The 16,065-nt window shown below is 48.1% G+C and overlaps 1 protein-coding gene across 1 annotated transcript in view; it reads left to right on the forward strand.

Annotated features, from left to right (window-relative positions):
- The window catches only part of SLC4A8 (solute carrier family 4 member 8), a 755,839-nt gene that overhangs the window by 500,417 nt on the left and 239,357 nt on the right, over nucleotides 1-16,065 (forward strand). Inside the window, exons 9-10 of the mRNA XM_078688864.1 lie at nucleotides 12,253-12,340; nucleotides 15,632-15,778. Of these exons, the coding sequence (XP_078544990.1) occupies nucleotides 12,253-12,340; nucleotides 15,632-15,778 (235 nt within the window). The remainder of the gene's footprint in view (nucleotides 1-12,252; nucleotides 12,341-15,631; nucleotides 15,779-16,065) is intronic.

Consider the following 16,065-nt stretch of genomic DNA (forward strand, 5'->3'; position numbering starts at 1 on the left):
CAACGATCAGCTAGTGAAACAGGTTTTACAAAAGGTCAGTTTCAGGTGAAAAGGGTTACTCTCTCTCTGCAGTTAATTCAGAGAAACCCAAATTAATATATGCACGAACTCAGAAGGCAAAGCCACTTGTTTTGGGCCTACTTTACTGGCCTACGTGAGGGCAAAACTAAAATGCAGTCAGGTTTGAGAATTACAGAACCACATGATTGGCCATTTGGGACGCGCGCCGTGACTTTCTGTGTGAGTTACTACTTTCTATTTCTAACAGAAGTTAGTGCAGGGTTAGTGTCGTCGTCGTCGCCATGTGCAGAGCCAGCAGCCAGCCCAGCAGACGTCCGACGGTCTGCACGGCACCACAGTCACACAGTCACAGTTCAATCACTGACACAGTAGGTGGGTGCGTGCTGCATATCATATGTTTTTACTTCATTTGATTTCTGCTGCGGATTTGTCGCAGCCTGAGCCTCTAATAATAATACAGGCGGGGCACATTTTCAGTGAGTCATGGACCCGGTTCAGTGGGTCCCTAAACTAAAGCCAATAGGACCGGGCCCTCAAAGAGGCGCTTTCCTCGGAGTGAACTCATCTTTTCCGCGGGCTCAGAGCAGCTCCTTTATGCGGTGTCCTGAGGGGGCTGCGTGCCCTTGGCTTCCGGCCTCACTGTTCCAGACGTACGTTTTCACCCGCCTACTGCTCATTCAATAGGAAATGAATTAGCAAAGCAACAATTCGGAATAACGCATTTCCATAGCGCTTGTTACCATAGTTTAGCTCATAGCACAGTAAACAGTGTGTAGCGTGTCCCAGGGTATTGTCCTTATGAACATTAAGGATGGAATCAACCATAATGGGATTTATAATTGTGGCTTGGCACTCACCGTAGCTGCAACATTTTCATAATGTGCTGTGCTTATGTGCGGCATTTCAATGCATAGCGTGTGGCACTTTGAGGGACACTTGCTCGCAAGTAGAACAACCAAGGCAGTATTGTTCATGGAATGAGGTAAAGGTCTGATATTATCTGCCTTTATGGAAATATAATGTTCTAGAAACGGACTTAAAAGAGCCATGGGGCCCACGCCACATTCTTGATGCAGAACTGAACAATAGGCCCCAGTACTATTGATAGCTACGCCCTGCTGCCTTAAAAAATGAACACCGTGGGCTGGATCCTGGATGTGACACTGACCTAAAAATGCTATGCCTGCTGCTGTTGACTGGTGGGGGGGGGGGCTTGCTCCATGGACTGGGGCACGGAGTGCCCCGAAAACGTGCTGCGCAGTAGGTGGGACAGTTTGACCACTAGAGAGGAAAATCGTCTCTTTATTGTTTTGCTTCCACGTATATGAAGAGAGTTCTGCATTTTTAACAATCTTGCAATTAAAATAGCATACAAGAACCGACGTACTGTGCTTTCAGGGCTCGCAAATTTAATGACTCACACCTAATTATCTCTCTTGCACATCAATCATGATCCCAACATTTGGATCACTTCGACCTCCGGCTCCGCGGTTCCAGAAAAACCGAGCTTTTCAACGTTAATGGAGGGAGGCGCGAGGTGGCTCTTCTTTCCAGACCGCATGCTTTAACATGACTAGCATAAAAGAGGATCCGAAAAACAGACGTATGTGTGTTGTGAGGTACATAAAGTTAATTATAGGGGTATATTATGTTAATTTCTGTTGATGTGTGTATTTGCATGGCTGTAATAGGATAGGAATGGTCTTTATTACTGACAGAAATTATACAGTTTCTGTTTATGTCATTAATAATGTCTTAATACTTTTTTCAGTCATTGTGACACCATCAATCAATCAATCAATCAAGACATTTGTAGAGCGCACTACTTACCCGGAGGGTCTCAAGGCGCTTGGGGGAGGGGGGGGGGGTGCTGCTACTGCTCGAACAGCCAGGTCTTGAGCTTCTTCCTGAAGGAGAGGTGGTCTTGGGTCAGGCGCAGGTCGGTCGGGAGGGAGTTCCAGGTCTTGGCGGCCAGGTAGGAGAAGGACCTTCCTCCTGTTGTCGCTCTTCGGACGCGGGGAACGGCGGCGAGGGCGTGACTGGCTGATCGGAGGTGGCGTTTGGGAGCGTAGAAGTTAATGCGGTTGTTGAGGTAGCTCGGGCCCTGATCGTGAAGGGCTTTGTGTGCGTGGGTGAGGAGACGGAAGGTGATTCTTTTGTTGACGGGGAGCCAATGGAGGTCTCTCAGATGTCCGGAGATGTGGCTGTGTCGTGGGATGTCGAGGATGAGTCTGGCTGAGGTGTTCTGGATCCGCTGGAGTCTCTTCTGGAGCTTGGCGGTGGTTCCGGCGTAGAGGGCGTTGCCGTAGTCCAGACGGCTGGTGACGAGGGCCTGGGTGACCGTCTTCCTGGTCTCGGTGGGGATCCACCGGAAGATCTTCCGTAGCATGCGCAGGATGTTGAAGCACGACAAGGAGACGGCGTTGACTTGTCTGGTCATGGAGAGGGAGGAGTCCAGGATGAAGCCCAGGTTGCGTGCGTGGTCTGTCGGTTTGGGTGCGGTGCCCAGGGCGGGGGGCCACCAGGAGTCGTCCCAGGCGGAGGGCGAGGAGCCCAGGATGAGGACTTCCGTCTTGTCTGAGTTCAGTTTCAGGCGGCTGGTCGTCATCCACTCGGCTACTTCTTTCATCCCTTCGTGAAGGTTGGCTCTGGCGGCGGCGGGGTCGTTGGTCAGGGAGAGGATCAGCTGGGTGTCGTCCGCGTAGGAGATGATGTTGAGGTTGTGCTGGCGTGCGATGGCCGAGAGGGGGCTCATGTAGACGTTGAAGAGGGTGGGGCTCAGCGAGGATCCTTGAGGGACGCCGCAGATGACTTCGGTGGCCTCTGACTTGTACGGTGGTAGGCGGACTCTCTGTGTTCTTCCGTCGAGGAAGGAGATGATCCATTCCAGTGCTTTCTCCTGGATTCCGACGTTGCTGAGGCGCTGCACTAGGGTGCGGTGGCAGACAGTGTCAAAAGCCGCGGAGAGGTCTAGGAGGATGAGGGCCGCTGTTTCTCCGATGTCCATCAGGGCTCGGATGTCATCGGTGGCAGCGATGAGGGCGGTCTCGGTGCTGTGGTTGGCTCGGAAGCCAGACTGGGAGGGGTCGAGGGATCCATTCGTCTCGAGGAAGGCGGCCAGCTGTTTGTTGACGGTCTTCTCGATGACTTTGGCTGGAAACGGGAGGAGCGAGATGGGGCGGTAATTCTTGAGTTCGGTGGGGTCTGCTGTAGGTTTCTTGAGTAGGGCGCTGAGTTCGGCGTGCTTCCAGCTCTCCGGGAAGGTGGCGGTGTCGAAGGAGGTGTTGATGATGTCCCGCAGGTGGGGTGCGATGACGGCGTCGGCCTTGTTGAAGACGTGGTGAGGGCATGGGTCAGTTGGAGATCCGGAGTGGATAGAGTTCATCATGCGGACGGTGTCATCGGTGCTGATCGGAGTCCAGGCGCGGAGGGTGGTGGTGGGGGGCGGTGGTTTGGTCGTGGCGTGCGTCGGTTGGGTGCTGAAGCTGTTGTGTATGTCCGCGATCTTGTTGTGGAAGTAGGAGGCGAGGGAGTTGCAGAGGTCTTGCGATGGGGTGATGTCGTTGTTTCCGGCGTTGGGGTTGGAGAGCTCTTTCACGATGTTGAAGAGTTCCTTGCAGTTGTGTGCGTTGTTGTCCAGCCGGTCCTTGAATGCAGTTTTCTTGGTGGCGCGGATCAGTTGGTGGTGCTTCCGGGTGGCAAGCTTGAGGGTGGTCATGTTGTCCGGTGTTGGTTCTCTTCTCCAGGCTTTCTCGAGGGCTCGGCAGTTCTTCTTGGAGCTCTTGAGTTCGTCGGTGAACCATGGGGCCTTCTTGCTGCCGGGTCTGCTGGGCGGGGTCCTCAGTGGGGCGAGCTCGTCCGCGCAGTTGCTGATCCACTTCGTGAGGTTGTCGGCGGCCTGGCTGGGGTTCGCTGAGCTGGAGAGAGGGTGCTGGCTCAGGGACGCGGCGAGCTGGTCGGCTGTGATCTTGTTCCAGCTTCTTCGAGCAACCTGTTGCAGGTGGTGGTGGATCGTCGTTCTTTTGAAGGTGAAGTGGACGCAGCTGTGGTCCGTCCAGTGGAGTCCGGTGGCGTGGCTGAAGGCGATGTCTTTGCTGGATGAGAAGACAGCGTCGAGTGTGTGTCCGGCGAGGTGGGTGGGGGTGGACACCAGCTGCTTGAGGCCGAGGTTGGCTAGGTTGTCGAGCAGGGTGATGGTGTTGCGGTCGTTGTTGTTCTCCAGGTGGAAGTTGATGTCCCCCAGGAGGATGTAGTCAGCGGAGGGGAGGGCCTGCGGGCTGATGAAGTCGGCGATGTCCTCGCTGAATTGTGTGCGTGGTCCCGGGGGTCGGTAGATCAGGGTGCCTCTGAGGGTGGTCTTCGGGTCGGTGTGGATCTGGAAGTGCAGGTGTTCGGCGGTTGTCAGGGTGTCGTCGGTGTTGGTCGTGATGCGGATGGTGTCCCTGTGGATGATGGCGATGCCTCCTCCTGTGTTGTTGATGCGATCCCTTCGGATGATCTTGTAGCCCTCTGGGATGGCGATGGCGATGTCGGGCGCTGAGGAGTCGTTCATCCAGGTTTCCGCGAGGAAGGCGACGTCAGGAGCTGTGGTGTCGAGGAGGTTCCAGAGTTCGATGGCGTGTCTGTGGACGGAGCGGGTGTTGAGGAGGATAGGGCCCGATTCACAAAGGCTTTAGCAATTTAAAGAAAAAGAAAATTGCAGTTTTAATTTTATATAGTGCGAACTCGACCTAAAGGTATCAGAGCGCTTTACATGAGCTGGTATAGAACACGTGAACCTTCTCTTTGATGTCGCGCCGCATCACAGCGAAGACAGGTTGCCACGCTGCGTCACAGTTGGCTGTGAGGAGGGCACATCACTAAACGAACCTCAGGCTTCTTGAACAGCAGCTGTACTATCTGGCAGTGGAAATAGGAGAACCGACTGTATTCATCCTGGGTTGCCCCGCTAGTTTACACTGTGTCCTAAATAAGACACCTTTTCTCTGCCAAAAAACAGGACGTTCTTTACAAAGAAGCTGCAAAACTTTCACAGCTAGTGTTGGCCACTGTACATCAAAACTAGCTCCTCTGCAAACTGCGTTGCTCCTGTTTGCCAGAGGACATCACTAATAGGAGTCCTCATGGCTCCCTATCTCAGATACATATACTTATAATAAAAGGGAACATGTCCTGTTTGTTTTTGAATATACACGCCATTTTTATGGCCTCTGACATTGGCACTGAAACAGTTACAGGGTCCTGGCTGCCTCGACTTGACTAGGTTTGTTCAGAACTGGACATCAAACAAACACAAAAGAATGCGTCCCCCTGTGATGGAGAGCGCAGATTTCTTTTGTGATATTTTTACAAGAGCACCTGCCACCCTTCACATTCTCCCGCCAAGGCCGCAGAGCCTCAGGAGAGAGCCTTTGTGGTGGCGTGACGGTGAAAGTGTGTGGTGTTTAACTGACATCCCTGTGTAAATGTGCTTCAAACAGCGCCGCAGGGTTGTAAAATGTCACACATGACGACGTGACTACTTCTGATGTGATAACGTGTGGCCTTATCCTGCTCGAGTTTCTGTGAATCTGCGAGGCAGCCAGCGCAGAATTATATTTTCTAAAAAAATGCTATTAAAAAAGTATTTGCCTTATATAAGCAGTTTCACCCTCCCCTTACCAGAAGCACTGTCTTAATGCTTGCAATAGTGTCTGAGACAGCAGTTCTCATCTTATTCCCAAATAATGTGCAACGCTTATTCTGTTGCTTACAGAACAGAAAATACATTCAGTTCATGTCAATTGAGAAAAATACGTGACGCTTGCAATCTTTATTCCAGTTACAGGTTGAGTCTCTATTGATTAGTTCTTCTCGGTATTGGCAGTCCCTCGAAGTCGCTGAATCTCAAGATTATTGGCTGCAGACTTCGCAGTCTCTCTATATATGGGTACGAAGTAAATTGAATTAAAAAAAATGCTAAATCAATAATTAAGATGATTCGGGGCACCAGTGTGATGTCCTGACAACCCTAACATATCCAAAATCGATTCAGAGAAATTGGAGAATGAGTCCAGATTCCAGCTTGCACTCAGTGGCTGCTGCTTCAAATACGCATCGCTCTGCTGTGAATATTTCTTAGGAGGGTGTGTGATTGCCATCTGTTGTTTGTTCACACTTGGTCACATTTCTAAGGATCATGAAAAGCCCCCTTTCTGTTTGATTGCCAATTCCAAACCTGTCTGCTCAATGTGTTTCCTCTAATGTGCTTCTACAGGCACATTAATTCAAGCAGAAGCCACCGAAAATAAACATACCGACCACTGCTTTAAAGAGCTAACATGATCATTTTGTGTACATTATAAATCATGTTTATACTGTTATTGTTTCCACACTTCTCCTTTTAGTTTATTCTTATGATGTGATTTGTTCAATCTATTTCACACAAAAAATGAGATGTGATGAGGAGTGTCCAGACCCGAACATTAAGGGAAGCAGGACTGGGATTCATTTGTGAAGGCTTACCTCGCACGGCAAGGCGCTGAAGAAGGCCTACGCCGAAATGCATTTGCCACCCGTGCAACTACTGCCAATAAAAGCCTGGTTTACTCTGTAACCCCCTCTGGCCTCCGATTCTTCTTGTGTGGAGGGATGTTGTGCTGATATTTTCTGCTCCAGTCAGAGGGGCAGTACGGATGGCCCTGCAGCAACAAGAGACCCGGATTCTAACTGACAATCATCGTTGTCATACAGCGACTTTTCTGCTCGGGGGACCGAGAGATCCGGTCTCCGCCTTATTCGCCAGAAGGTCTCAGGCGGTAGGGGGTATTTTACCTCCGTTTGGACGCTACGCTGAATGGCTGTCCCAGCTGAATTTCCTACCTGGACTCTGAGGCGGCTGCGGACCGAAGGGGCCCAGGGGAGACCCGGAAACTGTTGGCAGCATCTTGTGGGTACCCTCCTTCCCTGCCTGCAAAATCTGGACTTACGATTTTCAATTCCAATGCTCCCCCCATACCGCCGACCTAGTTGCACTTACTCAGTGCACTCTGGGAATTGAAGTCCGTGTACTATCTCTGGACAGCAACAGGTGAGCTTAATTGACTGGGGAGGAGTGTCCAGACCCGAACATTAAGGGAAGCAGGACTGGGATTCATTTGTGAAGGCTTACCTCGCACGGCAAGGCGCTGAAGAAGGCCTACGCCGAAATGCATTCGCCACCCGTGCAACTACTGCCAATAAAAGCCTGGTTTACTCTGTAACCCCCTCTGGCCTCCAATTCTTCTTGTGTGGAGGGATATTGTGCTGATATTTTCTGCTCCAGTCAGAGGGGCAGTACGGATGGCCCTGCAGCAACAAGAGACCCGGATTCTAACTGACAATCATCGTTGTCATACAGCGACTTTTCTGCTCGGGGGACCGAGAGATCCGGTGTCCGCCTCATTCGCCAGAAGGTCTCAGGCGGTAGGGGGTATTTTACCTCCGTTTGGACGCTATGCTGAATGGCTTTCCCTGCTGAATTTCCTACCTGGACTCTGAGGCGGCTGGGGACCGAGGGGGCCCAGGGGAGGCCCGGAAACTGTTGGCAGCATCTTGTGGGTACCCTCCTTCCCTGCCTGCAAAATCTGGACTGACGATTTTCAATTCCAATGCTCCCCCCATACTGCCGACCCAGTTGCACTTACTCAGTGCACTCTGGGAATTGAAGTCCGTGTACTATCTCTGGACAGCAACAGGTGAGCTTAATTGACTGGGGAGGAGTGTCCTGACCCGAACATTAAGGGAAGCAGGACTGGGATTCATTTGTGAAGGCTTACCTCGCACGGCAAGGCGCTGAAGAAGGCCTACGCCGAAATGCATTCGCCACCCGTGCAACTACTGCCAATAAAAGCCTGGTTTACTCTGTAACCCCCTCTGGCCTCCGATTCTTCTTGTGTGGAGGGATGTTGTGCTGATATTTTCTGCTCCAGTCAGAGGGGCAGTACGGATGGCCCTGCAGCAACAAGAGACCCGGATTCTAACTGACAATCATCGTTGTCATACAGCAACTTTTCTGCTCGGGGGACCGAGAGATCCGGTGTCCGCCTCATTCTCCAGAAGGTCTCAGGCGGTAGGGGATATTTTACCTCCGTTTGGACACTACGCTGAATGGCTGTCCCAGCTGAATTTCCTACCTGGACTCTGAGGCGGCTGCGGACCGAAGGGGCCCAGGGGAGACCCGGAAACTGTTGGCAGCATCTTGTGGGTACCCTCCTTCCCTGCCTGCAATATCTGGACTGACGATTTTCAATTCTAATGCTCCCCCCATACCGCCGACCCAGTTGCACTTACTCAGTGCACTCTGGGAATTGAAGTCCGTGTACTATCTCTGGACAGCAACAGGTGAGCTTAATTGACTGGGGAGGAGTGTCCAGACCCGAACATTAAGGGAAGCAGGACTGGGATTCATTTGTGAAGGCTTACCTCGCACGGCAAGGTGCTGAAGAAGGCCTACGCCGAAATGCATTCGCCACCCGTGCAACTACTGCCAATAAAAGCCTGGTTTACTCTGTAACCCCCTCTGGCCTCCGAGTCTTCTTGTGTGGAGGGATGTTGTGCTGATATTTTCTGCTCCAGTCAGAGGGGCAGTACGGATGGCCCTGCAGAAACAAGAGACCCGGATTCTAACTGACAATCATCGTTGTCATACAGCGATTTTTCAGCCCGGGGGACCGAGAGATCCGGTGTCCGCCTCATTCGCCAGAAGGTCTCAGGCGGTAAGGGGTATTTTACCTCCGTTTGGACGCTACGCTGAATGGCTGTCCCTGCTGAATTTCCTACCTGGACTCTGAGGCGGCTGCGGACCGAGGGGGCCCAGGGGAGACCCGGAAACTGTTGGCAGCATCTTGTGGGTACTCTCCTTCCCTGCCTGCAATATCTGGACTGACGATTTTCAATTCCTATGCTCCCCCCATACCGCCGACCCATTTGCACTTACTCAGTGCACTCTGGGAATTGAAGTCCGTGTACTATCTCTGGACAGCAACAGGTGAGCTTAATTGACTGGGGAGGAGTGTCCAGACCCGAACATTAAGGGAAGCAGGACTGGGATTCATTTGTGAAGGCTTACCTCGCACGGCAAGGCGCTGAAGAAGGCCTACGCCGAAATGCATTCGCCACCCGTGCAACTACTGCCAATAAAAGCCTGGTTTACTCTGTAACCCCCTCTGGCCTCCGATTCTTCTTGTGTGGAGGGATGTTGTGCTGATATTTTCTGCTCCAGTCAGAGGGGCAGTACGGATGGCCCTGCAGCAACAAGAGACCCGGATTCTAACTGACAATCATCGTTGTCATACAGCAACTTTTCTGCTCGGGGGACCGAGAGATCCGGTGTCCGCCTCATTCTCCAGAAGGTGTCAGGCGGTAGGGGGTATTTTACCTCCGTTTGGACGCTACGCTGAATGGCTGTCCCTGCTGAATTTCCTACCTGGACTCTGAGGCGGCTGCGGACCGAGGGGGCCCAGGGGAGACCCGGAAACTGTTGGCAGCATCTTGTGGGTACCCTCCTTCCCTGCCTGCAAATCTGGACTGACGATTTTCAATTCCAATGCTCTCCCCATACCGCCGACCCAGTTGCACTTACTCAGTGCACTCTGGGAATTGAAGTCCGTGTACTATCTCTGGACAGCAACAGGTGAGCTTAATTGACTGGGGAGGAGTGTCCAGACCCGAACATTAAGGGAAGCAGGACTGGGATTCATTTATGAAGGCTTACCTCGCACGGCAAGGCGCTGAAGAAGGCCTACGCCGAAATGCATCCGCCACCCGTGCAACAACTGCCAATAAAAGCCTGCTCTGTAACCCCCTCTGGCCTCCGATTCTTCTTGTGTGGAGGGATGTTGTGCTGATATATATATATATATATATATATATATATATATATATATATATATATATATATATATATATATATATATATATATATATATATATATATATAAAAAGATATATATATATATATATATATATACATATATATATATGTATATATAAAAACACTTGTTCCTCAATTAGGCACAGGCAATAATTACATTATGATTGAATCACTATGGAAACAATAACACTGCGGTTGGTATTGTCAAGGTAGTAAACAGCACATTTGTAACTCTGTAGATTTTCACAAATATTCGCAATACCTTTTTTGCACCCAACGCAGTGCTGTGCTAACCATACCCATACTTCATCTGTCGAAAAGGACACCAAAAATCCCAATTTTTTTATTTTGAGTGTACCAGACAGAATATATTGGAGTGCATTTTTCATAAAATATATCACTCATCAAGAAGAAGCTGGTTAATCTATCACATATTTTATTTTATAAATGCATGTATCTAGCTTTCATATATTTTATATATTGTGGTTATAATCCCATACAAGCAGGGGCGTAGCCTCAGGAGGATGTTTGGGGTGGGGAACCCTCCAAATAAATGCATTTTGGTCGTGTTAGTTGGGTCTGCTAGCCCTGAGTTGGGTCTACTATGTCTATATTGGTTTTGATCATCCTGCACCAAGAAAAAAAGACAAACAGGGACTTTTGGAGAAAGAGAGCGAGGTAGAGGGTAAGGGTGAGGGAGAGGGCGAGAGAGGGAGAGAGAGACAGAGAGAGAGAGAGAGAGAGAGAGACACACATCTGGTGGCCAAATCTCAAAACATAAAATCAGATAACGTGCAATACTGGCTTCCCTGCTTATCCAAACTGTGTGATCCTAGGCAAACATTTTATTCCACAGAGCCTCATTTGTAGGTCGAAGCCTACCAGACGGTGCAGCTATTTGGTTTGCTCACGACATCGTGGGGAAATTCTGAAAGCTTCTCTGGGAATACATTTCACCTATTGCTTACCATTGTCTTTGTAGTTTGTAACTCACAGTTGCCTGCTTTCTAATATCTGGTTTTAGTTGCTTTGGGCTGTCCAGCTTGAGTACATCTCTCTCGTGGGCATTCCTTGTTTACTGGATCCTTCCGAGTCCTGCCTCTCTGTAAACAGGCCTTTAAATCTTATCTTGTCACATTTGCTGTGCATTGAAAGACAGAGCTCAAATGTCACTCTCTGTCTTCCAAGGGAGCTTGGTGTTTACTTTTCTTTCTCTGACTTCAAAGTGATAGAAATGTTTTTATGTGACAATCCTGCACAGTGCCCATATGAGACTAGAGGGTGTAGGATGTTATTTTTTCTAGCACCCAACAAACATTATCTGTGCTGATGTTATATCGGAATAAGGAAAGTACAACTTCTGTGCAACTTCTGCTACTCTTAGAGCTGAGATTTTCATGAAAGTCTTATAATCTGAATTCAGCAGCGTAATAGGACGGAATGTATGAAGCTCTGTGGTTATACTGAATAAGCAGTTACCTATGTTATGACATCTATTAATGTAATACCTGCACTTTTACAATTGCTTTATTAACCTTCCTGCTTTCTCAAATTTGCTTGAAAATGCACCATTTGTCCACACATTTTTAAACACTTTCTCGGGGGGGGGGGGAATTCCCCCGAACTCTCCTTAGGGGGTTTGGGCTTACTCGCTGGGCTCGCTCGCTACGGTGCAGTATGATTATCATTTTACGGACCACCACTTTCAAATGTCACCAGCCGCTACTGCAAACCTGTATGTAATGCATGCCTTACAATCGTCATTCTAGCTGCAAAATGCAATTGGCAAGATGCATCTAGTTAATACATCTTTGGCACACAACACAACTAGTCAGGGTGTGGACACCAGTTCTCACTTGTGAAATGACACAAACAGTAAAATCCTATTGGTCACTCACCTCAAAAGTCCAACAAGAAGTGAATATTTAGTTACATAAATGCAGCAAATCATCTCTAACCGTGTCAATGAACCGAAAGCCATTTCACAGCCAAGCACAATGACACTTTACCAAAATGGCCATCGTCAATGAGAAACCTCAGAATTATGGCGCCGTGCTCCTCCCCGACAGAAAAGAGTACTATGGCAATATATAAATGGTAGACATAAACTGTAAAAGTGGAACCAACATACCAAGTTATGAGAATGTGGGCCTCACTTCACTTGCACACTTCAGTCAATTTGTTATTTACATCATCAACATGGAGATCAATTCAAATAAAGCTGCAACAAATCCATGCATATTGTGCTGTTTAAGTTAGGCAAATGAGATATGAACCTTGCTGGATAGGTCATGAACATCTCGAAAAAACAATTCTTTCCTTTTCTGTTTCTACATCAGGTTCCTGTTCATCTTGCTGGGGCCCGTAGGAAAGGCCCAGCAGTACCATGAGATTGGAAGGTCCATGGCAACAATAATGACGGATGAGGTATTGTGTGAGACAAATGCGTCAATTCTGCTTTCATGATATGTACCGCATGCTTTTTAATTTCGATGTATGGTTTTTGTAGACAGAGCAAAGCCCGTGTTTGGTGACTGTGGGGAGGCGATCTGATCTCCAGGGTTTAAAAAACCCTATAGTGGAGTCGTGTACAAAGATCATCACATTTCCATTCATGACTGGTTTATGGTGTCCGCTTCAACTAACACAATCCCATCCCTTTGGTTTTGCTTTGGCCACTTGGTTGATCATTGGCAGAAAACTTCTCATGTCACTTAACTGGATCCCTTGTTTAGCCCTGAATACACTGGCTGGAAATACCTAAAGATTTTTTGCGGTCTGTGCTTTCTACCCCCTAGCTCCAGATCTGAGAACTATGTCACCGCTAGAACTAATTTCCATAGTGCTTCGAGCGTAGACCATCATTTCATTTGTTGTGCGAGATGTGACCTCGTAGAGCTGTGACATTAGTAGTAGTAACACTGTAAGATCTTGCCCCCCCACTGATCGCTAAATGTATGGTACAATCGCACAGGGACATAGTTTACAGTTGCATCATCTCAATGCAAAGGTGGGAAAAAAGTAGACCCGACATTGGCTCAACATCAGCTCTATGCGTTAATCTCAGGCGTTGGTGTACTCCACTGAGAGCACCTTTCAGTTTGAGGAAAGCATCCACAGTGGTATTCTGCAAACATGCTCTATGGGTCAGACCAAATATTGTGTTGAGCAGTCAGTTGCAGGTGCCTGATTCCACTGCTTGCTCACACTGTGACTGTTCATTCCCTTTGGCAGCCACAAATCCTGGCACCTGACGTTTTAGACCAGGTGTCTCCAACCTTTTCTGTAGTGAGAGCTAATTCTGCTCAAGGAAAGTCCTGCCGAGCTACTAGCATATTTTATCACTGTAAAATGCTGATGATATGTATTAACATTACACTATGACCACCCTAAGAAAGGTTTATCAGGAGTCCCCACCCAAACATTCCAGATGACGTTATAAGCAGAATGCTAGGAAAACATTTATCAATATTGAATGCTTATAATCTAGTAAAATTCAAATCATCACATGCTGTGTGCCACAAAGGGTACTACCACAGCAGTAAGTCTCCCCACCTCAAATTGAATTGTCATTCAGCTAATAACTTTAAATGTGTTTTAGAATTGTAATATTTTCTCTTCATTAGCATATTAGTTTTTAAAAATACACATATTTTTCTATCAAAACCACTTTCCACTTTCCAGCAATCAAACTCAAACCCAAAAGAAAAACCTTTTCAGAAAAAGCATAATTCTTTTCTTTAAAAATCAAATCAGTTTTCATTGTTAGAAAATACACAGTCCCTAAACATCAGCTTTTCGTTTTGATTGAGTACCGCCATGTAAAAATGCCAGGGACGGATACATTCTGCTTCAAATACCCAGGAATTGGAATCATAGGCCATGCTTGCTCACCATAACACTATTAATGCCTAATGCCCACCATTAAACCAGGGCTACCCCTGTGCCACAGCTGGATGCCCAACATATATCAGTTATGGACATTATTATGGGAGAAGGGGTTGCCACTCTGTCAGGAATGACTAAAAGCAAGACAGTCATGCTCTTAATATGTCAGTGATGGCAGCAAGTATGTTATTACTAGACTTGTAAGCCCAAAATAGTCAAGGATGTAATATTATGGCAATGGCACAATTATACAATGAACGAGTACAATTGCGTCAGAGATAATACTCTTATGATGGGGACCAGCATACATATTTGTTAGCCCTTAACACTAGTAGTAGCTTTAAGGAACCAACACTGTTTATTAGGGAAGGACACAATGTCACACACCCACACAAAAATGAATATGATGCTTCTAATTTTCTCTGCCCTGGATGAATCCTCTCTTCCCTCAGCTCTTTGGTTGATCATGCTCCCAACTAACATATTTTCACTCTAGTTCTTGCAGTCACACACTTTGGTGGGTCAGTCCTGGTTACTGCTTTGACTATTCTTTGATGTCACACACAGTGTGACTGATAGAGCAGGGCATATAACATGGCCAATCTCCTCCTTAGGTAGATTTAAAGTGGATAAAGATGGTTCATGTGACAGACCCATAGGCCAACACGGTAGCCTACTCATGCTTCAACACCCTCTGCATACTTCGCAAGACCTTTAAATGGATCCCTCCCAAATCCAGGAAGACCGTCACCCATGCACTCATTACCAGCAGGCTGGACTACCGGAATGCCCTCTATCCCGGAATCAACAAATCTCTGCTCCACAAACTCCAGACCATCCAGAACGCCACAGCCAGACTCGTCCTCAGCATCCCATGACAAGACCACATCACCCAGCACCTACGGGATATCCACTGGCTCCCCTTAGAAAAAAGAGTGACCTTCAAGCTGCTCACACACACCTACAAAGCCCTCCACAACACCGGACCCCAACACCTCAACGAAAGAATCTTCTTCTACGCCTCCAAGAGAAACCTCAGCTCTGCGGACCAGGCCTTGGCCGAAATCACCGGCATTCACAGAGCCAGAATAGGAGGCGGATACTTCTCCTACATGGTGACCAAGACCTGGAACAAACTGCCCCTCAGCATCAGACGAAGCCCCACACTGAAAGCATTCAGGAAGAGCCTCAAGACCGGGCTTTTTGAATGACCGCAGCTGCCCAAATGCCCCCCCCAGCGCTTTGAGACCCTCACGGGTGAGTAGTGCACTCTATAAATCCCTGATTGATTGATTAATAGGCCAACAGAGTGTGTGTTTGAGTGTTATCAAGAGGTCCTGCCATTGGTTTGGCTGTCTGTAACTCTTACGGGTAATGAAACGAGCAGCGCTGCCCTCTTTAATATACACAGAATCCATGAGTTCAGATTGGTTTGGCTTCACCTCTGAGAGCTACTTTGAGGGTGCTGTTGAGCGACCAGTAGCTCCCGAGCTACCAGTAGCTCCCGAGCTACTGGTTGGAGACACCTGTTTTAGACTCTCTGGCTTGATAAAGTGCTGCTGAACAAGTTATGTATCCGCAGTGAGAATTTTCCTTAATAAGTACTGCAGTCAGCGAAGCAATGTGCAGGGAAAACCACAAAATCTGTTTTTCTCTTCACAAAACTTGTATTTAGCCTACACATTTGTCACTTTACTATTCAGTATTTCCACGCGTGACTGTATCTCTTAATCCTGAGCGTTAAAGCACATGACTGCTCATTTGTGTATTTCTTCAAAATGTCTTCTTTCAGCAGGTTTCTCAACCCTCTTAAATTGATTTTTCCTCCAGATATTCCACGATGTTGCTTACAAAGCGAAGGAACGAAGTGACCTCCTGGCTGGAATCGATGAATTCTTGGATCAAGTGACAGTATTGCCCCCCGGAGAGTGGGACCCTTCTATTAGAATAGAGCCACCAAAGAACGTCCCTTCCCAGGTAAATTGCATATTTCGCCTGGCAAGTGCTTGTCATTGTGCCTTGATGCTGGACCAAGGTGCTGTCTGCCCAGAAGACTGATCTGTTGAGGCCTGGGTTGTTTAATTCCTGAGCACTCTATATCTTGCATGTGGCATTAGGAATCCACATGTAACATTCTTAAGCTATGGGACTCGATACACGATGTCTTGAACTAGGTGGATTGCTTCTTGTGTTAGTTAAGGTGTTTTATTAGTTTTGATGGTTCACATTTTTTCACAGTTCCCATGTTGTACTCTTAATTTCAT

Source organism: Lissotriton helveticus, chromosome 1_1 (genome assembly GCF_964261635.1).
Source record: "Lissotriton helveticus chromosome 1_1, aLisHel1.1, whole genome shotgun sequence".
NCBI classification, from domain to species: domain Eukaryota; kingdom Metazoa; phylum Chordata; class Amphibia; order Caudata; family Salamandridae; genus Lissotriton; species Lissotriton helveticus.